General features: G+C 44.0%; 1 protein-coding gene across 1 annotated transcript in view; it reads left to right on the top strand.

Moving 5' to 3' along the window:
• Positions 1-27,764, top strand: part of LOC139461192 (aminopeptidase N-like) — a 58,308-nt gene that overhangs the window by 15,177 nt on the left and 15,367 nt on the right. The window contains exons 2-15 of the mRNA XM_071242786.1: positions 8,543-9,002; positions 9,522-9,677; positions 11,785-11,902; positions 13,322-13,442; positions 14,261-14,415; positions 16,694-16,807; positions 17,139-17,273; positions 18,054-18,119; positions 19,655-19,720; positions 21,208-21,386; positions 22,887-22,987; positions 23,526-23,674; positions 25,155-25,210; positions 27,056-27,203. Coding sequence (XP_071098887.1) covers positions 8,543-9,002; positions 9,522-9,677; positions 11,785-11,902; positions 13,322-13,442; positions 14,261-14,415; positions 16,694-16,807; positions 17,139-17,273; positions 18,054-18,119; positions 19,655-19,720; positions 21,208-21,386; positions 22,887-22,987; positions 23,526-23,674; positions 25,155-25,210; positions 27,056-27,203 — 2,024 coding nt within the window. The remainder of the gene's footprint in view (positions 1-8,542; positions 9,003-9,521; positions 9,678-11,784; positions 11,903-13,321; positions 13,443-14,260; positions 14,416-16,693; positions 16,808-17,138; positions 17,274-18,053; positions 18,120-19,654; positions 19,721-21,207; positions 21,387-22,886; positions 22,988-23,525; positions 23,675-25,154; positions 25,211-27,055; positions 27,204-27,764) is intronic.

The raw sequence follows: 27,764 nt of genomic DNA, 5'->3' as shown, positions 1-27,764 counted from the left end.
ATGCGATCACCGACCTGTATCTGGAAACAGAGACTTTTTTGTTAGGATTAATGCTGGTTTTAATAGGCGTGTGTTTATTTCTTTATTTTCACATTACTCGATTTGTAGCGGCAATGAAGTTGCGCAGATATTTTACTACCAAACTTAAAGAGTTTTAGTTAAATATGTTACGTGACAGAGAGGAGATGTTTACAGTTCTAAATTGACGTACATATCTATTTAGTTTGTTTAGGGGGTGGGGGGGCGCAGGTGGTCAAGCTGAGCTGAGGTGAAATGTTGAAACGTCGCGTTCAAGATTATTGCACTTATATAGCGACGTGCAATGTTATAGTGCTAGCCCACTGAGATACCATGCCGCAGTTTAACATGAATACCCCTCGCAGACACAGTATACTGACTCCGAGCCGAGTTTTAGCCCTGTAATGCCTAGCCAGACAGGGTAACAACAATTACCATCTTTTAACGTCTTTTGGTATGACGCGGCCGGGGATCGAACCCCGGACCTTCCGCTCTCTGGGCTGATGCTCTGCCACTAGACCACGGAGGCGGTCATATGGCCAAGGAGGTGACTTCACAGATCGAGTGGCCAGGCTCTGTGTCTTGGGTGATTGGATGTCTTCTTCTCGATGGATGGATCGCTGCTCATAATTCCTGTGATTGGTTTGCCTGGTCCATAAGTACTCACAGGCTACATAGATAGCTACGATATGATGGATTGCGGAAATAAATGAAAAAGTAGCATGTAGCGTTATAAGATATTAATTAATTGTGTCAGTCAATCGCTACATCGTTGTGGGCAGCATGTCCATGTGTACGACAATATGGTTTCTTCGAATGGGTATTAGGGACCAAAACGGTTGGAATACCACGAAGAGTTGTTTGTTTGTTGTTAAACGCCGTTCTCAGCAATATCCCAGCTATAAGCCGCGGTCTGGAAATGATCGAGTCTGGAGCAGACAATCCAGTGACTGACAACATGCGCATCGATCCACACAATTAGGATAGATGACATGCATCAACCAAGTCAGCGAGCCTGACCACCCGATCCCTTTTGTCGCCTCTTACGACAACCAGACGCCTTTTTACGGCAAGAATGGGCTGCTGAAGACCTAGTCTACCCTGGATCTTCATGGGTATGATGATGATAAGGATGGTGGCTGTTTATATTATACTTAAGTGTGAAAGACTGAGTTTCCAGAAGTCAAGAAAACAGATATTTTCATTGCAGTGAACATAAGACTTGATATTTCACTTCTGTGGAACATGACACTTTGACGGAACTATTTTCATGCAAGTGTAACCTACCCTCAAATTGTCTCCCTTTATCGTCTATATTACCCCAGCTCGGAAATTAAGGATTGTTCTGGACTCCATTTGGATTTAAAGTTATTGTTTTGTAGTTACATATTTTTATATAAGATAACTATATTTCTGGGACTAAATGTCAGTGTAGCCTCACAGTTTTAATCTTTTATCTACTTGTGATTATATATTTGATAAACACAACAACAAAAACACTCGGATGAGATTCTCTATGTCTGGAGATGTACTGGTGATGAATGGTAAGGTGAAATGGAGTTTAACGTCGCGTCCAAGATTATTGCATTTATTGTGTGTGTGTGTGTGTGTGTGTGTGTGGCTGCTTGTACTAATCCGGACTAAGATACCATGCCGCAAGCTAACATGAATACCCCACTCAGACACGGTATACTGACTCCGAGACGACCAGTCCTTGTTTAGCTCCTTAATGACAAGCGCCAGACAGGGTAACAACAAGTACCATTTTTTAACGTCTTTTGGTATAACGCGGCCGGGGATCGAACCCCGGACCTTCCGCTCTCCAGACTGATGCTCTACTACTAGACCACGGAGGCTGTCGTTGATGAATGGAAATGATGGGTTGATTTGAGGAACGAATTAATGACTGCACATGGATTGATTTTTTGTATGAAGATGAAGTGATGATGGACTGGTATCGAACGATAGTGGATTGATGTGGATTGATGAATATATAGATGCATTGATGGTGGATCAATGATTGATGCAGATGGATTGGTGATTGATGGTGCTCATTTATGGCTGATGTAACAGTGAGTGAGTGAGTATGGTTTTATGCCGCTTTTAGCAATATTCCAGCAATATCACGGCGGGGGACACCAGAAATGGGCTTCACACATTATACCCATATCGGGAATCGAACCCGGGTCTTCGGCGTGACCAGCGAACGCTTTAACCACTAGGCTACCCGACCGCCCCACTGATGAAACATTCCCTGTGTAGCTGTGGTTTGATATCCATACAGACGGTATGACACATTTAAAATATCAAATATTCCTCCGGACAAAGACGTCCCTGGTGTGACAAGTCCGCCATGTTGTTTCATGTGCTATGCATTCTCACCCTCGCCCATGCTCTCGGAAAGTTTCGGTAATTTACGACACATGTCTGTTCACCAAAACCGCTGTATCATTCCGTGCAGAGGTCAGAGGTGACGACAACTCCGCCCCCTTCCGACAGCATTCCGTGCATCATACACAAAAGGTTCACACAAGACGTAACGTCCTCGGGTCACATGGCAAACCAGGCACTGTTTGGGATGGCCATGTGAAACGCTTAGACGCATTACTGTAAAATATATCAAATATTGCGTTATTTAGCTGATATTCGTCGCCGTTATATTTGTTTCGTTAGGAAAGAGCCTGGTAAAAGGCAGACACGTCGTTTGTTGAGTAGCAAGCACTATTCAAGGGAGGACCGTATTTGTACCATCATGGGCTTATACCCTCCAAACACTCGCACAACCACACCCACAACCACACCCACAACCACTCGCACAACCACACCCATAACCACCCCCACAACCACACCCACAACCACTCGCACAACCACTCGCACAACCACACCCACACCCACAACCACTCGTACAACCACACCCACAACCACTCGCACACCCACAACCACACCCACAACCATCGGCACAACCATCCAAAAACCACAACCAAACCCACAACAACACCCACAACCACAACCACACCCACAACAACAACCACAACCACACCTACAACAACACCCACAACCACAACCACACCTACAACAACACCCACAACCACAACCACACCCACACCCACTCACACAACCACACCCACAACAACATCCACAACCACAACCACACCTACAACCACAACCACAACCACACCTACAACAACACCCACAACCACAACCACAACCACACCCACACCCACTCACACAACCACACCTACAACCACAACCACAACCACAACAACATCCACAACAACACCCACAACCACAACCACACCCACACCCACTCACACAACCACACCTACAACCACAACCACAACCACAACAACATCCACAACAACACCCACAACCACAACCACAACCACACCCACACCCACTCACACAACCACACCTACAACCACAACCACACCCACAACAACATCCACAACCACAACCACACCTACAACCTCAACCACAACCACACCTACAACAACACCCACAACCACAACCACACCCACACCCACTCACACAACCACACCCACAACAACATCCACAACCACAACCACACCTACAACCACAACCACAACCACAACCACACCTACAACAACACCCACAACCACAACCACAACCACACCCACACCCACTCACACAACCACACCCACAACAACATCCACAACCACAACCACACCTACAACCACAACCACAACCACACCTACAACAACACCCACAACCACAACAACAACCACAACCACACCTACAACAACACCCACAACCACAACCACACCTACAACAACACCCACAACCACAACCACAACCACAACAACATCCACAACCACAACAACACCCACAACCACTGGCACAACAACACCCACAACCACACCCACAACTTTAGGCTCCAAATAAGCTACGCATTTATCTCGAAGACGATTTATATATTGTGCTGATGTGTAATAGTCGCATTTTTAAATGTCCTCATACTAGTATCAACCGATACATTGCTTGCCGGGGGCACGGGTGACCCAGTCGTCTAAGAGTTGCGTCCCTTGGGCACGCCAGAAACCAAAGATTGTGGGTTTGAATCCCGGTTCGCCGCGATTAAGTTTCTAGGTTTGTCAGCACCATACCCGTGCTCGTGGGTTTCAACGAAGTGGTAAACGTCTGAGACCTGCATCACTTCGGGCTTTCCTCCCACATTAAGCTGACACGCTGTGATATAACTGGAATACTGTTAAAAGCGGCGTTAAACCTAACTCACTCACTCTCTCACTCATTGCTTGCCATTTTACTGTAGCGTGATTACAAGTTCTTTATATCATATCAATGTACAATGTGTTCAAGTCACTACATCGCTGACATGGTATAGACTTTACAAAAATTCTTACCTCACTCGCTTACTCGAAGGCAGAACCAGCTTCTTTGAATCTATGAGTGTCAGTTTCAACATATGGCCGAAATTCGATACAACCGAAGTGTCGAGATAGAACGAGTGTTGTCAGTCTAGGAGTGTTAACATCGCGGCCTGTGTCAGTTTCAACATATGGCTGAAATTCGATACAACCGAAGTCTCGAGATACAGCGAGTGTTGTCAGTCTAGGAGTGTTAACATGGCGGTCTGTGTCAGTATCAACATATGGCTGAAATTCGATACAACCGAAGTCTCGAGATAGAGCGAATATTGTGAGTCTATAAGTGCTTACATGGAGACTTGTGTCAGGTTCAACAAATAGCTGACACTTTGAAACAAGAGAAGTGTCGAGATAGAGCGACTATTGGAAATAAACTTATAAACCGTAATTGGCGACCTCCTGTAAACTAAAATATACAATTTCGATCAATCAACCTGCGTTTGGGTGCAGCTCTTATGGATCTGTGAACGTGTTCTTGGCGACCTTCGTCTGTTTCAACAAATGAGGTGAGGTGAAATGGGGTTTAACGTCGCGTCCAAGATTATTGAACTTATATAGCGACGTGCATGAACGTGAGTGTGTTTGTGTGGCTGCTTGTACTAGTCCGGACTGATGCCGATTTATAGTGCTAGCTCACTGAGATACCATGCCGCAGTTTAACATGAATACCCCACTCAGACACAGTATACTGACTCCGAGCCGACCAGTCCTTGTTTTAGCCCCTTAATGCCGAGCGCCAGACAGGGTAACAACAAGTACCATCTTTTAACGTCTTTTGGTATGACGCGGTCGCGGATCGAACCCAGGACCTTCCGCAATCCGGGCGGACGCTCTACCACTAGACCACGGAGGCGGTCCTTTCAACATATGAATGAACTTCAATACAATATAGTGGACAGAGCGTCCGCCCGGGGAGCGGAAGGTGGATGTTTCGATGCCCGGACCCGCTATACCAAAAGACGTTTCAAAAGATTATACTTGTTGTTACCCTGCCTGGAGCTCGGCATTATGGGGATAAAACAAGGACTCGTCGGCTCGAAGACGATAATCGGATTCAATGTTGAAAATTCCAAGGAAACTCAACATGGATATAATAAAGCACGCTGCACCCGAGGTCTGGTGCTGGTTGATCGTTTGAGACAAACGGGATAGATCCCCGTGGTTTGTATGAGAGAACAATTGCTTCAATATCAGCTTGTTATATGGTATCCCATTACCGTGTCTCGATGTGACAAAAGACAAACATCTTCAAGGCGACTTTCTTATGACCGTGCACGACATAGTGTTGGTATTGTCTCGGTGTTTGTTTGTTGGGCGAGTTTATATTATAAACACACATATATGTACACACGGAGACCAGTTACTGTCACCTCGCTGTATACATTACCTGGTGTTGGAGCGCATCGACGCAGGTGGTGGGTTTACAGAGCTCTTTGGGCGCGGCGTTTCATTGTTAACGGGTGCTTGGAATAACAGAGTGGTGCTGTGTTATCGTGAAGGTTAATATTTGGTCGATGTATATAATTCTCTTTGCCTATGCAGCATACATAATGTTCATGTGTTAAGGTTTACCAATAAATATTATACTGTCCCTATAGAGAAAATCTTGGAGATATTACGACCATATATCATAAAGATTGTGTTTCTACTGAATTTCTGTCGATGACATCTTGAGTCGTGGTCATTGCTTGGTACTATATTCCAAAGACATTAATAGGGAGGAGTTCGGAAACACAATGAACGGGACTTTGTGGGTGGTAACAGGGACTTTGTGGGTGGGGAAAGAACTTGACGGTGGGGAAAGGGACTTTGTGGGTGGTGAAAAGGACTTTGTAGGTGTGATAAAGGACTTTGTGGTGTGATAAAGGACTTTGTGGATGGGGAAAGGACTTTGTGTGTGTGGGGGGGGGGGGAGAACTTGACGGTGGGAAAAGGGACTTTGTGGGTGGGGAAAGGAACTTTGTGGGTGGGGGAAAAGGACTTTGTGGGTGGGGAAAAGGACTTTGTGGGTGGGGGAAAGGGACTTTGTGGGTGGGGAAAAGGACTTTGTGGGTGGGGAAAAGGACTTTGTGGGTGGGGAAAGGGACTTTGTGGGTGGGGAAAGGAACTTTGTGGGTGGGGAAAAGGACTTTGTGGGTGGGGAAAGGGACTTTGTGGATGGGGGAAAAGGACTTTGTGGGTGGGGAAAGGGACTTTGTGGGTGGGGAAAAGGACTTTGTGGGTGGAGAGAGGGACTTGGAAGAGATAGAAAGGGATTTGAGGATGATAAATGTGTGTGTAAGTGTTTATGTGGGAGGGGGGTGGGATAAGATGGGGACGGGGGTGAGGGAAGAGGGGACAGGTTTGCGAGATATACTGTTGTTGATTGTAGCTTCCACTGACAATAAACCTTTGTATACGACATTCAGATATAACATAAAATGAGAAAAGAAACATCACTGGTCACTCTTCATTGATTTGTGATCGAGGATAATCTTTTCTCCCCAAACATAAAAGACAATTCATAGAAGAAATATTCCTTACGCAGACATCACAAAGTCTGCTTATCTTTCAGGTAGACATACGATTTATAGGAAGACCTAAAAATGTATTTAATGTAAACATATGTCAAGAGATGCAACTTCTTGCACATCTCAGTTGTTGAATGCAGACAGCGTCCGCGTATTTATAGGATAACGAAATAAAAAGGGTTCTGTGTTAGTTGTATCAACTGAAATGACCTCTTTATCTGCACGGAATTAAGTAAAAACAAACACAATAACCTAATTTTAAACCCCTAAGAGATCAAAGGAGTGCTGACCGACTTTAATCTAAGGGGGGGGAACGAAAAATCAGATAATTAATCCTTGGTTCTATCCAGTTACATCCAATTGAATACTTGGATGTAAATCCACGCCTCCTCATGGGGACCGTGTCAGCGCCGATTCCTCGCCACCTCTATTACAATTTATTATGATAAATAAATGATTACTTCAGGATCTTCCAATCTAGTTGAAGTTTGTCCATTTAGTTCATCACAGTAACAAAATAACTTCCACACACATGTTACTTATTTCCTCCAAAGATATTACAAAAATACTATATATTTTCCTTGATACGACCCCTCCAAAGTGAAGCTGTTGAGTGTGGAAGGTGAGCTGACTTGTGATTAGTCACGTGATTGATATCGCGTCTTGTCTGTGGGGGTGTTTTCAATTAATTCTTTCTTCTGGCCGAATTCTTACACAATGAAATCAGTTTTAAACTAAGACACGTGTTTGAGGTCAGTCTCACCATGCAGAGGAAGTATAGTCTTCCTCAGCCTCTAGCAGATCCGGTGGGCTGGGGTGATGGACTGATTGTTCGGGATGAGGCTGCGGCTGGGGGTGGGGCTGGGGGTGGGGGGTGGTGGTGGGGGTGGGGGTGTCGGTGGGGTCGGCAAGGGCGTGGTTTTACATAACGATATCCAGGAAACGCCCTCCTTATGGGTATCATTGTTCATACCACTACAAGGGGATAAAACAAGGACTGGTCGGCTCGGAGTGTGTGAGCTGTGTATCCATGTTAGACTGCGGCATAACGTTTCATTGGGTTTCTGACAATAAAACCAGCATAAGTCTGGACAAATACAAGCGAGCACCGACACACACACACTCACCCATACACTGATACACACTCACGCATACACACACACACACACACATACATACATACACTAACACATACAAGCACTTGCACACACACACATATACGCACACGCACACACACATATACCCACACACATATACACACTTACATTCACACACTCACTACGCACACACTCAAACACATACGTCTTGAACGCAACGTTGCCTCACACACCATCCACAATCCTGCAGCATCGGTTAACAAAACTGCTGCTATAAAACTAACACAATGGGTTTTAATTATTGAGTGAGTGAGTGAGTGTGTTTTCACGCCGTGAATCGTAAATTACGCAATCTCTGACTAACTGACTGACTGACTGACTGACTGACTGACTCACCGACTGACTGACTGACTGACTGACTGACTGACTGACTGACTGACTGACTGACTGACTGACTGACTGACTGACTGACTGACTGACTCACTCAGGCCTATCAATCATTTATTTCCAGGCATGGCGTGTCCCTCCGGTACGACGGGTATGACGACACCCTCCCCCACGTCTAAGCCGCTAGTGAAGGATGTTAGGATACCCCTGGCCTTGTACCCGCTGTATTACGACATAGAAATCAGGCCCAACATGTACGAAGGTGCAGCCGAAAACTTCACCTTCAATGGCTTCACAAGAATCCAGCTCCGCTGCGACACGCCCACGAGAAACGTGACCCTGCACACCAACAAACTCCAGATCACTCCCGGAAGTTTGGAATTCGGGGCGGAACCTGGGACAGCCGCAGCGCCCTCTATCTTGAACTGGGAATGGGACAAGGACCGACAATTCATGGTCATTCATCTTGACGGGCTGCTTGTGAAAGATGGCCTTTACTATGTGAAGATGAATTATACCGGACCTCTGGCTGACGACCTGCATGGACTCTATCTGTCTAAATACGAACAGAATAATGATACGATGTAAGTTTATTTATCACATAACAGATAGCGTTGTCGATGCGAAAAACCAATCCGATAAGCGTGGTATCACGATCCAATAAATACACGTTTAAACTCCATGAATCAATAAGTTTAAATAGATGTTTTCTATCATTCCTAATGAATGATGTTTACAATACACTCAGCTAACAATGTTTATTTTGAAATACCGCCTCCGTTGTGGGTTTCCTCGGATCGGTAAAAATATGGTACTTGTTGTTACCCTGTCTGGCGCTCGGCATAAAGGGGCTAAAACAAGGGCTAGGAGTCACTATATACTGTGTCTGAGTGGGATATTCATGTCAAATTGCGGCATGGTGTCTCAGTGGGCTAGCACTATAAATCGGCATCAGTCCGGACTAGTACAAGCAGCCACACACACACACGCACGCACGGATGAACGCACGAACGCACGCACGCACACGTCACAGTATAAGTACGGTAATTTTAAACCCGACCCCATTTCACCTCACCTTACACAGTAATCTTTGTTTCATTTAGCTACGTCGCCGCGACCCAGTTCCAGCCCACGGACGCCCGGAAGACATTTCCCTGTTTTGACGAACCCGCCATCAAGTCTAACTTCAATATCACCTTGGTCAGGAAGAACCATCTCAAGTCTCTGTCCAACATGCCAATCATAGACTCTCAGGACAGGTAAGCTACAGCACCTCATCCACTGCAGTAAGTTGTACTAGCTGGCATCGCTTAAGTTTTCTTATTTGCAAAAAGTAGGCCTTTTCTGTCAAGTTCCATGATTGTGTATTGTGTACATACCAAAAGATATGTAAATGCAAGGCTAAATACGAAAATACCAGGCTAAATATTATATACACTTCTAAAACAGAAACGCAAAACGGCTATTTTTGGCCATAAATGCAAAATTAACGGACCAAAAGGTGCAAAATGAAGAGGTTGAATGTTTTATAGTGCAAGTGACAAATGTTCCGGATCAAAATGATCACAATAAGGACATGCAAACCGTTAGTCGGGAAACAAGTACGATTCGGAAAGACGCACCCAGTGCAATAACAAAAGGGCCATGGAGCTGCACGCACTGCACGTGTAGCAGCACTATGAACGGTGTTAAAGTGCAGGGTTTTTGATTGCCTGGCATCTGTGTCAATCGAACAGTGACAGTTCAACAACATGCGAAGATTAACACAAGTGCAGAGAAACAACGTCATAGGCCGCTTGCAGGCAGGGGAATCCCGATCAGCTGAAGCAAGGGTTTCCAATGTAGCGCCCAGCACCATAACAAGGCTATGGGATCGGTTTCAACAGCATGGCTCAAGGTCGGGACGACCAAGAGTAACACCTCCAAGAGTAACCAAGATCGCTACATCCGACTGCGCCACCTACGTGGAGGACGACCACAGCCACCTCAGCCGCATACCAAATACCCGGACTGCGCAGAATCTCCGACCAGACCGTACGTAACCGTTCAAGGAAATCATGTCTACGAGCAAAGACGTCCTGTTCAACGCGTCATACTGAGTCGACAACATCGTCGACAACGGCTGCATTGGTGTCGTCAACACAGGGTATAGTCTCAAGTGCGATGGAGAGATGTCTGGTTCAGCGACGAACCAAGATTTCTCCTCCGTCGAGGGGATGGAAGAGCACGGGTCTACAGACGTCGGTGAGAACGTTACGCCGGAAACTGCGTACAGGAGGTTTGGTGGGTGTAGCGTTATGATGTTGGCGGCTATTTCTCATCATGGCAGGACAGGTTTGTCCATATCCATGGCAATCTTACGGTTCAACAATACACCAACGAAATTCTCCTACCACACGTCCTCGCAATTGCAGACAACGGCAACGGTGTATTCCAGCAGGGCAACGCTCGACCGCATACCGCGGGAATCACAAGAGCCTGTGTACACAACAACGGCGTTGATGTTCTCCCCCGGCCCTCCAGATCCCTGATTTGAACCCGATAGAGCACCTTTTGGATATATTGGATAGATGGCTACGCCGACGTCAACCACAACCCAAGACGTTGCAGTAGTTGGCTTTTGCGTTGCAGGCCGAGTGGGCTACCATTCCCCAGGATGTGATTCGCATACTCGTCTCTACCATAAGCAGGAGATGTCAGGCCGCTATCGATTCCAACGAGGGACATACGCGTTATTGATGGTAGCTGACCTTCACCTTTGACTTTTCCTATGTACCGATAAATGAGATGACTACATTCAACCGGCGTTCTCTCCAAAACATAATGACTCAATGCCTCGTTCGGTTCCTCGAATAAATGTATTTTCCAACCTCATACTAATCTGGCTTTGCGTTTCTTTTTCTGAAGAGTATATGTCAATACCAGGTAAGACATTTAAATACCAGCCGAAATATGTACATACCAGGCCAAATATGTAAATACCAGAATAAATATCTAAATGTCATACCAAATATGTTGATGCCAGGCCAAATATAAAAGCAATATGTGTGTCATATATGTAAAAATCAGTCCAATTATGTAAATGCCATGTAATATATTTTAATACCAGGTCAAACATTTAAATACCAGGCCAAATATGTTAACGTTGGGTAAAACAGTTGGTTTGTTTGGATAAATAAAGTAAGTTGTCATTGTTTCTCTATATTGTATTCTGGCTGTGCTGTATTGCTCTTTTTAAGTCACACCAGTGTACAAGCATTTGCCTTCCTGAAAATCCGGGTCCCAATTGGTCTTCAGTAGCCCATATTTTTAACTTTTGAGACGATCCCCTATTCAACCGATTGAATGGTGTTACATGTTTTTCAGGGGAGACAACTGGGTGGCCGATGTTTATCAGACAACTCCGAAGATGCCGACATACCTGCTTGCTTTTATCGTGTGCAACTTTGAATATACCAATGAAACTACGAGTAACAATATACTGGTGAGTTAACGAAAGTACGAGTTATAAGGAGAACCCTTTGTGGTTCACACCATATTCATGTTTAACTAAACCAGCTTATGATCAGAGGTTGAGAGTGTGTGAGTATTGTTTTACGCCGCTTTAAGCAAAATTCCAGCAATATCGAGGCTGGGGACACCGGAACCCGGGCCTTTGGCGTGAAGAGCGAACGCTTTAACCATTAGGCTACCCGACCGCCCCTCAGAGGTTGAGAGACCGCCTCCGTGGTCTTGTGGTAGAGCGTCCGCCCTGAGAGCGGAAGGTCCGGGGTTCGATCCCCGGCCGCGTCACTCCAAAAGACGTTAAAAGATGGTACCTGTTGTTACCCTGTCTTGCGCTCGGCATTAAGGAGCTTAAACAAGGACTGGTCGGCTCGGAGTCAGTATACTGTGTCTGAGTGGGATATTCATGTTAAACTGCGGCATGGTATCTCAGTGTGCTAGCACTATAAATCGGCATCAGTCCGGTCTAGTACAAGCAGCCACACACACACACACACACACACACACACACACGTGCATGCACATCGCTACATAAGTGCAATAATCTTTGACGCGACGTTAAACCCAATTTCACCTCACCTCACCTCGCTGTTTAACATGAATACCCCACCCAGACACAGTATACTGACTCCGAGCCGATCAGCCATTCTTTATCCTCTGAATGCTGAGCGCCAGATAGGGTAAAAAACAAGTACCATCCTTTTAGTTGTTTTGGCGTAACCGATCTTCCGCTTCAGGACAGACACTCTATCCAATAGATAACAGATGCGGCCATTTTATTGTTTGTTTAGAAATGAAGTGTATTTTACATGAAATAGTATAACAGCTATCGTCCTTGTCACTTGAAATTGAATCACGACATAGAAGATAGCTGCATGTGTGCGAATACTTAAGTGAAAACAAGCAATTGCGCCAATAAGAACTATTACTTAAAGGAATGGCAAATATTGCAACGTGAACTTTTCAAGAAAAATCCATTGTGCCAGCGATAAACATCATCATGGCGTATTGATCTCATGGTTACAATCCGAGTAAGAATCGACCATCTGTACGAACGCTTTGCCCACTAGGCTATCGTACCATTCCTTAGGCAGACTAGACAGGTATATACAAAGTCGGGGCGAGGCGTGACAGTCATGTGGACACAAAACAACTTATGTCTCTTATGAGACGACCAATAACGCGGAAACACGACGACATAACTTCAGGCGTTTTCGAAGCGTTTCCTCGTCGTTTTCTGTTTTCATGAAAGCGTTCGCCCTTGTTTAACCCGGGTTTGTTTCCGACACAGTACAATGTTGAAGACCATTCGCGTGTCTACCGTCAAGATATGACTGGTACTGCTACTCCCTCACTCATTCACGGACACTTTAAGTGACATGCTGCGTTGTGTTTGCAGTACAGGGCGTGGTCCAGGCCGGAGTCGGTGGACCAGACCCCCTACGCCCTTGATGTGGGGGTGAAAGTCTTGACCCATTTTGAGAAGTACTTTAATGTCAAGTTCCCTCTCCCAAAACAAGGTGAGTGGATGAGTGAAGAAATCAGTGAGTGAGTGAGTGAGTTGGGTTTAACGCCGCTTTTAACAGTATTCCAGTTATATCGCGGCGTGTCAGCTTAATGTGGGAGGAAAGCCCGAAAACCACGAGCACGGGTATGGTGCTGACAAACCTAGAAATAACAATCGTGTTGAACCGGGATTCTAACCCACAATAACAGGTTTCTGGCGTGTCCAGGGGAGGCAACTCTGCACAGCGAATCGCGGCGCCTTAGACGACTGGACCACCCGTGCCCCCCATCAGTGAGTGAGTGGGTGCGTAGGGACTAACACCCATCTGATTATTTGTTAGCTGTTTAACGCCGCAATAATCCAGCTATATGACGGCGATCTGTAAATAATCGAGTCCAGACAATCCAGTGATTGATATCACGAGCTTCAATCTACGCAAATGGGATATGATGACATGCATCAACCAAGTCAGCAAGCCTGACCACCCGATCCCGTTAGTCGCCTCTTATGACAAGCATAGTCGCCTCTTATGACAAGCATAGTCGCCTGTTACGGGTTGCTGAAGGGTTGCTGAAATTAACAGTATTTCAGTCACGCCACTGTGTGTCAGCGTAGTGTGGGTGGAGTTAGTGAGTGAGTTGGGTTAATATGGATTGAGTGAGTGAGCGAGTGAATTTTGGCGCCGCTTTTAACAATAATCTATATATGTCTCTACGTGTCAGCTTTATGTTGGAGGAATGCACACAGTCAAGCAGGATGTTTACCGTTTGGGGTGAAACCCACAAGCATTATGTTTGAGTATTGTAAAAGTGTGCTTAATATTCTTTCCAGACATGATAGCCATTCCTGATTTTGCTGCTGGAGCCATGGAGAACTGGGGGCTGATCACATACAGGGAGACGGCTATGTTGTATGAACCGGGAGTGTCTTCAGAGGGCAACAAGCAGAGAGTCGCGGTGGTCGTGTCTCATGAACTGGCGCATCAGGTGTGTTCTGTGAACACTTGTATGAACCGTTGTATAAACACTTGTATGGACCGTTGTGTGAAAACTTGTATGAACCGTTGTGGGAACACTTGTATGAACCGTTGTGTGAACACTTATATGAACCGTTATATAAACACTTGTATAAACAGTTGTGTGAACACTTGTATGAACCGTTGTATAAACACTTGTATGAACCGTTTTTGTGAACACTTGTATGAACCGTTGTGTGAACACTTGTATGAACCGTTGTGTGAACACTTGTCTGAACCGTTATGTGAACACTTGTATGAACCGTTGTGTAAACACTTGTATGAACCGTTGTGTGAACACTTGTGTGAACCGTTGCATAAACACTTGTATGAACCGTTGTGTGAAAACTTGTATGAACCGTTGTGTGAACACTTGTATGAACCGTTGTGTGAACACTTATATGAACCGTTATATAAACACTTGTATAAACAGTTGTGTGAACACTTGTATGAACCGTTGTATAAACACTTGTATGAACCGTTTTTGTGAACACTTGTATGAACCGTTGTGTGAACACTTGTATAAACCGTTGTGTGAACACTTGTATGAACCGTTGTATAAACACTTGTATGGACCGTTGTGTGAAAACTTGTATGAACCGTTGTGGGAACACTTGTATGAACCGTTGTGTGAACACTTATATGAACCGTTATATAAACACTTGTATAAACAGTTGTGTGAACACTTGTATGAACCGTTGTATAAACACTTGTATGAACCGTTTTTGTGAACACTTGTATGAACCGTTGTGTGAACACTTGTATGAACCGTTGTGTGAACACTTGTCTGAACCGTTATGTGAACACTTGTATGAACCGTTGTGTAAACACTTGTATGAACCGTTGTGTGAACACTTGTGTGAACCGTTGCATAAACACTTGTATGAACCGTTGTGTGAAAACTTGTATGAACCGTTGTGTGAACACTTGTATGAACCGTTGTGTGAACACTTATATGAACCGTTATATAAACACTTGTATAAACAGTTGTGTGAACACTTGTATGAACCGTTGTATAAACACTTGTATGAACCGTTTTTGTGAACACTTGTATGAACCGTTGTGTGAACACTTGTATAAACCGTTGTGTGAACACTTGTATGAACCGTTGTGTGAACACTTGTATGAACCGTTGTGTGAACACTTGTCTGAACCGTTGTGTGAACACTTGTATGAACCGTTGTGTAAACACTTGTATGAACCGTTGTGTGAACACTTGTGTGAACCGTTGCATAAACACTTGTATGAACCGTTGTATAAACACTTGTAGGAACCGTTGTATCAACACTTGTAGGAACCGTTGTTTGAAGACTTGTATGAACCGTTGTGTGAAGTCATGTATGAACTGTTGTGTGAACACTTGTATGAACCGTTGTGTGAACACTTGTATGAACCGTTGTGTGAAGACTTGTATGAACCGTTGTGTGAACACTTGTATGAACCGTTGTGTGAACACTTGTATGAACCGTTGTGTGAACACTTGTATGAACCGTTGTATAAACACTTGTATGAACCGTTGTATAAACACTTGTAGGAACCGTTGTATCAACACTTGTAGGAACCGTTGTTTGAAGACTTGTATGAACCGTTGTGTGAAGACTTGTATGAACTGTTGTGTGAACACTTGTATGAACCGTTGTGTGAACACTTGTATGAACCGTTGTGTGAAGACTTGTATGAACCGTTGTGTGAACACTTGTATGAACCGTTGTGTGAACACATGTATGAACCGTTGTGTGAACGCTTATATGAACCGTTGTGTGAACACTTGTATGAACCGGGGGCACGGGTGGCCCAGTCGTCTAAGGCGCGATTCGCTGTGCAGGGTTGCGTCCCTTGGGCATCCCAGAAACCCATGATTGCAGGTTCGAATCCCGGTTCGCCCCAATTATGTTTCTAGGTTTGTCAAGACCATACCCGTGCTCCTTGGTTTCACCGAAGTGGTAAACGTCTGAGACCTGCATCACTTCGGGCTTTCCTCCCACATTAAGCTGACACGCCGTGATATAACTGGAATACTGTTAAAAGCGGCGTTAAACCCAACTCACTCACTCACTCGTATGAACCGTTGTGTGAACACTTGTATGAACCGTTGTGTGGACACGTGTATGAACCGTTGTGTGAACACTTGTATGAACCGTTGTGTGAACACTTGTATGAACCGTTGTTTGAACACTTGTATGAAACGTTGGGTGAACTCTTGTGTACAACTGGGGCGATGTGGCTAAACAAGTGCTCTTCATCTACAGTGGTTTGGTGACCTTGTGACGCCGTCATGGTGGGACGACCTCTGGTTAAACGAGGGCTTCGCCAGCTTCGTGGAATACATGGGAGTGGACTTCGTTCATCCAGACTGGAAGATGGTAAGTTATGCCCTGATGAAATATATTATCTTTTCCTCGCAACTGTGTATGTAAACTCTACTTTTTGGTAGGTGGAGTTCTAGGTTCGAGATGGCGGAATGTATGTGTGTATGTATTTATGCCTTGTGTTGGACAGTTTTAGCAGTTTGTGTTGGAGGATCTCAGGGATGTGTGTATGTATTTATGCCTTGTGTTGGGCAGTTTGAGCAGTTTGTGGTGGAGGATCTCAGGGACGTGTGTATGTAGTAATGCCTTGTGTTGGGCAGTTTGAGCAGTGTGTGGTGGAGGATCTCAGGGACGTGTGTTTGTAGTTATGCCTTGTGTTTTACAGTTTGAGCAGTTTGTGGTGGAGGATCTCCAGGACGTCTTCGACTTCGACAGCCTCATCTCTTCACATCCCGTGTACGTCCCCGTCGCCCACCCTGACGAGATCAATGAGATATTTGACAGGATCTCATACGCAAAGGTAGGATCATCCTCGGCGCACAGGGATACAATATAACATATGATTACCACCTTCCAATCATAAATGAACTAACTACTGACAATGACTACTGACTCTTATCGAATATTATTGTAATATATAATGACAGATATGATAAATAACATTATCATTATATCGTACCTCTAAGAATTGACTTCAATGTATTTTGCGTTTATACACAAAGCATACACCCCGATTTTTTAAGTTTATAACTCCATAACGTCAAAACAAAGAAATACTGTTTAGATGAGTGTTAGAATAGGTTTTCAGCAACCCATGTAAAAGGCAACTATGCTTGTCGTAAGAGGCGACTAACGGGATCGTGTGGTCAGACTCGATGACTTCGTTATGCATGCCATCATTGTTGCGGCGTTTAACAGAAAACAAAAACAATAACGAAAGTCAATTCTTATAAATAAATAAACAAATAAAGTACACAACAATACGAAATCGCAATAATACAACCCCGCCCATCCTATTATCAGTCAATCACGAAACAGTTGTCCGTTCGTGGGCGTGGCCTATTTTCTATTTTACAATAGATACTTCTTTAGCCAATCAAATGTAACGGAATCACTTACAATTTACTTATAGGAATCTACCGTGTGGCTATTATTTTATTGCTTATTGCTATTGTGTATGTTTTATCTTCTGGTAGATTTTGTACGCAGATCCATAATGCTCACTGCGTAATAAGTCTTTTTCTCTATCACAGTGTACATGTGTTTACTTGTAACTGAACAAACAAGACTCATGTTGCAGGGTGCCTCCATTATCAGGATGATGCGGTTCTTCCTCGGGGAGGAGACGTTCCGGCTCGGTCTATCTGTAAGTATCTATATGTTCCTTGTTTGCCTTAAGGTGATATAAATGAGAGAGTGAATGTTGTTTAACACCGTCATCTTCCTCGGGGAGGAGGTTCCAGCTCGGTCTATCTGTAAGTATCTATATGTTCCTTGTTTGCCTTAAGGTGATATAAATGAGAGAGTGAATGTTGTTTAACACCGTCATCTTCCTCGGGGAGGAGGTTCCAGCTCGGTCTATCTGTAAGTATCTATATGTTCCTTGTTTGCCTTAAGGTGATATAAATGAGAGAGTGACTGTTGTTTAACACCGTCATCTTCCTCGGGGAGGAGGTTCCAGCTCGGTCTATCTGTAAGTATCTATATGTTCCTTGTTTGCCTTAAGGTGATATAAATGAGAGAGTGACTGTTGTTAAACACCGCGGTCTTCCTCGGGGAGTAGGTTCCAGCTCGGTCTATCTGTAAGTATCTATATGTTCCTTGTTTGCCTTAAGGTGATATAAATGAGAGAGTGAATGTTGTTTAACACCGCGATCTTCCTCCGGGAGGAGGTTCCAGCTCGGTCTATCTGTAAGTATCTGCATATTCCTTGTTTGCCTTAAGGTGATATAAATGAGAGAGTGAATGTTGTTTAACGCCGCGATCTTCCCCGGGGAGGAGACGTTCCGGCTCGGTCTATCTGTAAGTATCTATATGTTCCTTGTTTGCCTTAAGGTGGTATAAATGAGAGAGTGAATGGTGTTTAACACCGTGATCTTCCTCGGGGAGGAGGTTCCAGCTCGGTCTATCTGTAAGTATCTATATGTTCCTTGTTTGCCTTAAGGTGATATAAATGAGAGAGTGAATGTTGTTTAACGCCGCGATCTTCCTCGGGGAGGAGGTTCCAGCTCGGTCTATCTGTAAGTATCTATATGTTCCTTGTTTGCCTTAAGGGGATATAAATGAGAGAGTGAATGTTGTTTAACACCGCGGTCTTCCTCGGGGAGTAGGTTCCAGCTCGGTCTATCTGTAAGTATCTATATGTTCCTTGTTTGCCTTAAGGTGATATAAATGAGAGAGTGAATGTTGTTTAACGCCGCGATCTTCCTCGTGGGGGAGGTTCCGGCTCGGTCTATCTGCATATTCCTTGTTTGCCTTAAGGTGATATAAATGAGAGAATGAATGTTGGTTAACGCCGCGATCTTCCTCGAGGAGGAGACGTTACGTTCTCTCTCTCTCTCTCTCTCTCTCTCTCTCTCTCTCTCTCTCTCTCTCTCTCTCTCTCTCTCTCTCATATATATATATATATATATATATCTTTATATCTCTCTCTATATATATATACCTCTCTCTCTATATATATATCTCTATATATATATATCTATATGTCACTCTCGCATCTGTCTCTCTCTCTCTCTTACTCTCTCTCTCTCTGTGTCTCTCTCTCTCTGTCTCTCTCTCTCTCTCTCTCTTCCTCCTCCTGTCTCCCTCCTTCCCCTTTCCCCTTTTCTGTCTCTTTTTCAAAATTTGTCTCTCTTTCTCTCTCACTTAGTCATGCTCTCCATCTCGTCTCTGTTACAGCACTACCTCAAGAGTAAGGCCTATGGTGCTGCGTTTCACGACGATCTGTGGACAGCCCTCACCAATGTGAGTCCGACATCTGCATGTCGCCGGCAGTTGGCAGCTTTTCAAAAGCTATAATCCCCGTAATATACTACTCAAAAGAAGTTAAGGATCACCCGATTCTTTCATAATGGTAAAGTTAAACTGTCATGACATGAGAGATTAACTATAGTAATATGAAAGAATCAGGTGATCCTTAACTTCTTTTGAGTAGTATATTTGACAGACCATAAGTGTTCACATAATTTATATTTTCATTATATTTCAGTTTTTCTATTTAAATGATACAAAACGAAACATACCTTACTTATTCTCGCACTTGCGACGTTGACATATGTAACACCTTTGTGAGAAGTCGTGGGGAAATACTCTCCAAACTTTAAGTATCAAATTTAATGACAAATTCCCACATCCCCATATAAACCAAAGCAAGTTCATATTAGGAGGAACAACAAATTCCTCTATAGTGCCTCAGGTTAATGTATCAAACTGCCCACTCTGCCGTGTCTGTTTGTTTGTTGTTGTTGTTGTTGTTGTTGTTGTTGTTGTTGTTTAACGCCACACTCAGCAATATTCCAGCTATATCATGGCGGTCTGTCATTAATCAAGTCAGGACTAGACGATCCAGTGATTGACATCATTAGCATTGGTCCACACAAATGGGTTACGATGACATGAATCAACCAAGTCAACGAAACTGACCACCCAATCCCGTTAGTTGCCTCATACGACAAGCAAAGTCGGCATTTCATTTACGGCAAGCATGGGTTGCTGAAGACCTATTCTATAACCCGGATCTTCACAGGTCCTCAAATTATGCATGTCGAAAGAAAATGTAATGGCCTATGAAAAGGTTTATGTGGATTTGGTATGTTGGTTGGTTATTTAACGCCACACTCTGCAATATTCCAGCTATATTCCAGCCCGTATCTTCATGGGTCGATTTGGTATGTAAGATATTTTTTAGAGAGTAAGAAGGGGACTTTGGGGCGATTAGCGAGGCAGTTCAATGGTCAGCATGGCCATGAGCATCGATCCACGTAATAAGGATACGATGGTATCCCGTTAGTCGCCTCCTACGACAAGCATTGGTTGATGAAGACCAATTCTAACCAGGATCTTCAGGGGTTCGAATCTTGTTTCAAGTTATTTTTCAGTAAAGTTCCTTCACGCTGCATCATAATTCTCGCAGCTATTCGAGGCGAAACTACTTCTAGATATGTCCTGCTTCTGATGAAGCTATTTTCCTAATCTACGTTTCGTATGTTTACTTTGAATTACATACACAAGTCTGTGTACACATTTTGTGCCTGTGTTTTTTACCGAAGTTTTGATATTCACCATTTGTTATGGATACACATCCAAAAATGTCTATATTGAATGTGATAGAAATGATCAAGATATATTTCGTCACGAAACTGTTAAATAGCATTGGTTTGATTTCGGTTGAAGTAGTATGGAAAAGTGGAAAAAGGAAATGCGTTATAACGAGTTGGCCCTCGCTTTTACAGCAATCCGCTGCGGAGGGGAAAAATATCAACGTGAAGAAAGTGATGGACACGTGGACACTGCAGATGAACTACCCGGTTGTCATGGTGATTCGTGAAGGCACGCACATAAGGGTATCCCAGCAACGCTTCCTCACTGACCCTAACGCAAAGGACCCGGGCAAATACACGTCCAGCTTCGGGTAGGTGCACATATCCCTTCGGGTGCTGCAAACTCCTAGCGAGGAATTACTTAGTGTTCACTCTCTGACGTGTACAGGTCATTAATACATGGCTTCGACTCGATTCTTCCTAACTTCGAACAATAAGTCCGATGCTGTTTGTTTCACTGGCATCACAAGCTCCATCAGAGCTATATAATATCCACACTGTGTAATATCGCTGGATTTGTCTGTACCCGTTTATTCACAAACCATTTATCTTTACGTACACCAAACATTTTGATTGTTAATGTATATTTTTCAGAAGTTTTGAACATGCAAACTGGACCCCTCCGTGTTTTTATACAGACATACAAACAGACAAACAAGGTGGAATAATATTAATTAAATGTACATTTAACTCATATGTCGGACAGTAACATCTTCCCGAGGCAAGGGAGTTAACCGACTTTAAAAGTCCAGTTTCCACCCTTGCCGAACTAGGCTGGAATTCCTTGGCTTGATCATAGCGGCACCAGTGGCTATTACGAGTTACGTCCCTTCTAAGCCTCTCCAATGGACCAATCAGATTCCACCACTCGTATCACTTGCATTTGCTTCAAACAAAATGGCGGCGCCCAGTTATGACGATGTTATCCATAATCAAGATCTATATTGTGATAAAAAGAGTCTGACATTGCGAAATGCTTCAAATCACGTGAGCACCTTGATTAAAAACATGAAAAGATTTGAAAAATATCTTTTGACATCGAGTTGGCGATGCAAATGCTTTGCAAATCCTGTAATCAACCGAAATCTGCATGACAGTTTACGATCCGGATTTCGATTTCTTTGCGCGATTTTGATTGGACTATGCATAGAATCGTTAGTCCAGGAAAAATGTAACTCCATCATATCAGCCTAGTTCGGCAAGGGTGGAAACTGGACAGTCATAGTCAGTTAAGTCTCTTATTAAACGAGTTATGTCCCTTGTATGTCCCTCCTATTGACCAATCAGATTCCGCATCTCATATCACTTGCATTTGCTTCAAACAAAATGGCGGCGCACAGTCAAGCCGATCTGATCGATAACCAATTAATTCTATATTGTGATAAGGGGTTCTTTCTTTGCGAAGAGCTCATTGATAAAAAGCATGAAAAGATTCAATATCTGTTGACGCCGAGTTAGCGGTAGAAGTGCATTGCAAATGCTGCAATCGACCGAAATTTGCATGGCAGTTTCCGAACCGCGTGTCAATGTCGTAACACAATTTTGATTGGACTATGCATAGACTCGTTAGTCCATCCAAAATATAATTCCATTCCAGCCTTATTCGGCAAGGGTGGAAACTGGACTTTTATAGTCAGTGAACTCCCTTGCCTCGGGAATATTGGGCTTCACCTACGTGGTGAATATCAACGACCTGCGTCGCTTCCTCCCTCATTCAGCAGGATGTGGAACTGAAATACGTAACAAAGCGGCGTCAAACAAACTCACTCACTCACTCGCTGACTCGAGTTCCGACTGCGTATGTTTTCCAGGTACAAGTGGGAGATCCCGTTCGTTTACACCAGCAGCGTCGAGAACAACTTCAACAAGACGGACGCCGACATCAGCTGGATCAAGCCAGACAGCAACGAGCGTAAGTTTTATTCCACCATTTGAACTACTTTCAACAGTTCCACACCCCGAGAGTCCTGACAATGTGTTAGAGACAGTATTGTTGTCCGTCTCTGTTTCCTGACCCGATGATGAATTTAATTTTTCAGCGTTTGATGGAACAATATTCTTTTGAATCATAGCGCCAGGAAGAATGTCAAATGGCCCCAAGTGTATAAAACCTCATCTGTAAGATTTGTTTGTTTGTTTGTTTGTTGCTTAACACCGCACTCGGCAATATTCCAGCTATATGACAGCGGTCTGAAAATAATCGAGTCTTGACCTAACCAGACAATTGACATCATGAGCATCGTTCCACGCATTTGGAATACGATGACATGCATCAACCAAGTCAGCGAGCCTGACCACCCGATCCCGTTAGTCGCCTCTCAAAAGCATGGGCTGCTGGAGACCAATTGTAACCCGGATTTTCAGGAAGGCAAATGCTAGTACACTGAATTGACATAACGACATCACCTCTCCTTTCTTCACTCATTCATTCACTCAAATGTCGCTTGCAGTGATATTTGACAACCCCTCCGTGATCCCCCCCAGGTCGGACAACGTGAGCTGGGTGCTAGGCAACCCCATGCAGTACGGCTTCTACAGGGTCAACTACGACACCGCCAACTGGATGGCCCTCGTCAACCAGCTGAAGACGGATCACACGGTGAGAACCAGTTTGACTTTGTTAATTGTTTGGTTTACACCCCAACCAGGAATATTCCACATATACCGCAGCGTTCTGTAAACAATCTGGGTCACACAAACCAGTGATTGATAGTATGACCGACGCCACACGCCGTCGTTCTTCGATGACACGCATCACTGTCAGCCATCTTGCTCAGATTTGTAAGACCATCAACAGAGGTTAGGTTGTCTGCAGGAGAGGATGTCAACGGGAGATGTGTTCAGGACAAAGAAATGCTATGATTTGGATATCATCGTCTTCAGAAACCAGAGTTGGAAAGTTTAAAAAAGATCGATTTGAGTTTTCCAATCTTGAATAATTAAGGAGAGAGGCTGTTTTAGTTGAGGTTGTACTGTGGTGAACTCCAGTACCGTAGTGCCATTTTCAAGAATAAGATAATATCTGTAAGATTTGATTTGATCTCTATACATATTTTCTTGGTTGTCTTGATGCTGGAGATTAGAATAGAAAACAGAAAAAGAGCGCTGTCATGTTTGGCTAGCGGTTTTCGAAGAAATGGAAAGCTCGAAAACTCAACTTCTTTCTCATATTTTAATTTTTGTTTATAAGAACGAGAAGCTCAAAAGTTCAGTCCACTGTCGTAATTAACTTTCCAACTCTGATTTTAGACAATGAAAAGCTCCAAACCACACTATTAGCTACAATGTTGATGTTTTCTTTGATAGGCATTACCTAGAAGTTGACGGATGACAAAGTAGACACAATTTATGGAAAACAATTTCTTCAATTGCTGTAAAGGCGACGTTTCGGTCCATCATGTCGTTACAGTATTATCTTCTGTTCTCATTACTACTCACGTTATCCCACTCATGTATGCAATTGTTGTTACTGTTAATCCTCCATCTACTATATATATATATTCTGTACCATGCTCTTTATTCAGGGGCAGTCGGGTAGCCTAGTGGTTAAAGCGTTCGCTCGTCACGCCGAAGACCCGGTTTCGAATCCCGACATGGGTACAATGTGTGAAGCCCATTTCTGGTGTCCCCCGCCGTCATATTGCTGGAATATTGCTAAAAGCGGCGTAAAACCAAACTCACTCACTCTTTATTGAGTCTTGCTTGACAATGGTACTTAAGGATATTTTCCGAAATGTCGCCTTTTCAGAAATTTAAGAAGTTGTTATCCATAAATTGTGTCTACTTTGTAATATTGATGTTGTAATACAGACCTACAAGTAATCAAAGCTAACTGACCTCATTGGGGGATACTATTTTTTTTAAATGGCTATTGTTCTTCTGTATTTCAAGAATGTGGTAAGACCAGATTGCTGTAATATATATTTTATGCAAACCACATCAGAGACAGCGCTCGTTTGATCTTTTCTTCATTTAAAAGACACAGGAAGCCGCTGGCATTGCCAGGTATTGTTGGGCGAGTTTAATTAACGACATTAAAATAAATGTTTACGTTTAGTCGATATTCTTTTCTCTTTCAGCAAATCCACACGATCAACAGGGCGCAAATAATTAACGATGCCTGGAGTTTGGCTAAGTGAGTATACTACATGTATTCAATGTCTGCTACCAGTCATAGAAGGGTCAGCAGGAGCGAAATCCTGTCGCAAGACCCGACTGATGAGGGCAGAGTATATTACATGTAATCAATATCTGCTACCAGTGATAGAAGGGTCAGCAGGAGCCGAATCCTGTCGCAAGACCCGACTGATGAGGGTAGAGTATATTACATGTAATCAATATCTGCTACCAGTGATAGAAGGGTCAGCAGGAGCCGAATCCTGTCGCAAGACCCAACTGATGAGGGTAGAGTATATTACATGTATTCAATATCTGCTACCAGTCATAGAAGGGTCAGCAGGAGCCGAATCATGTCGCAAGACCCGACTAATGAGGGTAGAGTGTATTACAAGTATTCAATATCTGCTACCAGTGATAGAAGGGTCAGCAGGACCCCAATCCTATCACAAGACCCGACTGATGAGGGCAGAGTGTATTACAAGTATTCAATATCTGCTACCAGTCATAGAAGGGTAAGCAGCAATCCCGTCGCAAGACTCGACTAATGAGGATCAAGTAGTCACAATGTGCGACCTTGCTGATGGCGTCATGTCCCTACGACTCGTTGCTCATGCTATCAACCACTGGTTTATCACCCCCAGATATATATTGTATGAGTCTTGTATACAGACCGCTAACGCAGTCGGTTTCAAGTGAAATTTCAGGGCATGAAATTTTCAATGCCTTCAAAACTGAATACACGTATACTGAATATCGCATTCGCAGTACTTCCCCACTCGCCCACTAAAAAACTGACTATTTAAGATGGAAAGTTAAAACCGGTAGCGGTTTCATGGCGACCGCCATCTTGTTTTCCAAATCTCGTATCGGTTTTTGAATCCTTATTTCAAGTTCACTGATGAGGAACACATGTAAACGTATGAGGAGGTAAGAGAGAAGGGGGGAGGAGGGGGGGGGGGGGGGGGGGGGGGAGAGAGAGATTGGTACGAGGGCTGGCTGAGGTCCTAAGCCTAATTGGGATATCTCAATCGGATTGAAACAAATTTTTGCCACCAACAAGTACAATCATTTAATGAATCATAGACATAAGAACTGCAACTGTAGTGTTATTATTGTCTTTGTACCAGACCATCTTGTGAACCTACCCATTGAAATCACCAGAAATGGACAAAACTGGCTATAGGGCAGTCATCAAATACCTGCAACTGAAAGGGCTAACCTGTTTCCCAAAATGGAAAAGGAAATAGCCGGTCGCCATTTTCCTAGTAATGATGACGTCATTTCCGCTGTGAATGACTTTTTTAGGGTGGCTGAAGAAAATTTCTTCTTGATCGGCATCCAGGCCTTGCAGCATCGCTGTCAAAAGTGTGTAAACCTGGAAGGGGACTATGTGGAGAAATAAATGAAAAACATGGACTTGGTACGGGTCTTTCACAGTTAGGCTTAGAACTTTTCAGCCAGCCCTCGTATATGCACTTTAAAATGATTTGTAGTTTAGCGAAGATGTAGAGGTGCCCGAGAACTCCTATACCGCAGAGTGGCCCACTTCCGTGGATGTTCAATCCGAACACACACACGCACTATTAAATAGCTCCAGGATAAAACTCCTTAGCAGCCTGTCATATAACTGGAATATTGCTGAGTACAGCGTTATACAACAAAGAGGCTGCCAACCCCCTTTTGATACGCGGGGTTCGGGGGTCTATTTAGAGGATATTCGTGGGGTACACGAGACGCAATTACAATCGTATTTGGTACTAAGATTCAACAACCCGTTAAAACACCAAGAAACAAATGATATTAAACGATGAAGGGGGGAGAGGATAGGGTCCCTGTGACTAAACCAGTGTGTCTGACTCAGAGCAGGGATGCTGCCCCAGGACATGGCCCTGCAGACAGTGGAGTACCTCGACAGTGAGTTAGAGTATGTCCCTTGGGCCGCGGCCATTCGACAGCTAGGATACGTCGACACCATGCTGACCAAGACAGGACTATATGGGGCATTCGAGGTAAGTCTGTATCATCTATCCGAGGCAAGGGAGTTACGTGACTATATAAGTCAAGTTGCCGCCTTTGCCGAACTAGGCTGGAGTTTCTGGGCTCGACCGTAACGCCACCGGTGACTATTACGAATTATTCCCGTTCTAGGTCCCTCCTATTGACCAATCCGATTCCACCTCTCGTATCACTTGCATTTGCTTCAGATAAATTTGGTTGCCCAGTGAAGACGATCTGATCTATATTGTAATAAAAAAAAGGGTTTAACCTGCAAAGTGCATCATATTACGTGAGCGCCTTGAAAAGATTTGGAAATGATGCTGAGTTGACGGTACACATGCTTTGCAAATCTTTGTTACGCGGTTTTGATTGGACTATGCATAGGCTCGTTAGTCCAGCCAAAATATTACTCCATAATTCCAGCTTGGTTCGGCAAGGGTGGAAGCTGGACTTTTACAGTCAACTCCTTTGCCTCAGGAAGAGTGAGTGAGTGAGTGAGTGTTTCGTCTCACGCAGCTTTAAACAGTAGTTACGTAATATCAAGGCGTGTCAGTTTGATGTGGTGGAGGCCG

This window comes from Haliotis cracherodii, unplaced genomic scaffold, assembly GCF_022045235.1.
Source record: "Haliotis cracherodii isolate W230 unplaced genomic scaffold, xgHalCrac1.p SCAF_14, whole genome shotgun sequence".
NCBI lineage: Eukaryota > Metazoa > Mollusca > Gastropoda > Lepetellida > Haliotidae > Haliotis > Haliotis cracherodii.
This window is presented reverse-complemented; position numbering and strand designations above follow the sequence as displayed.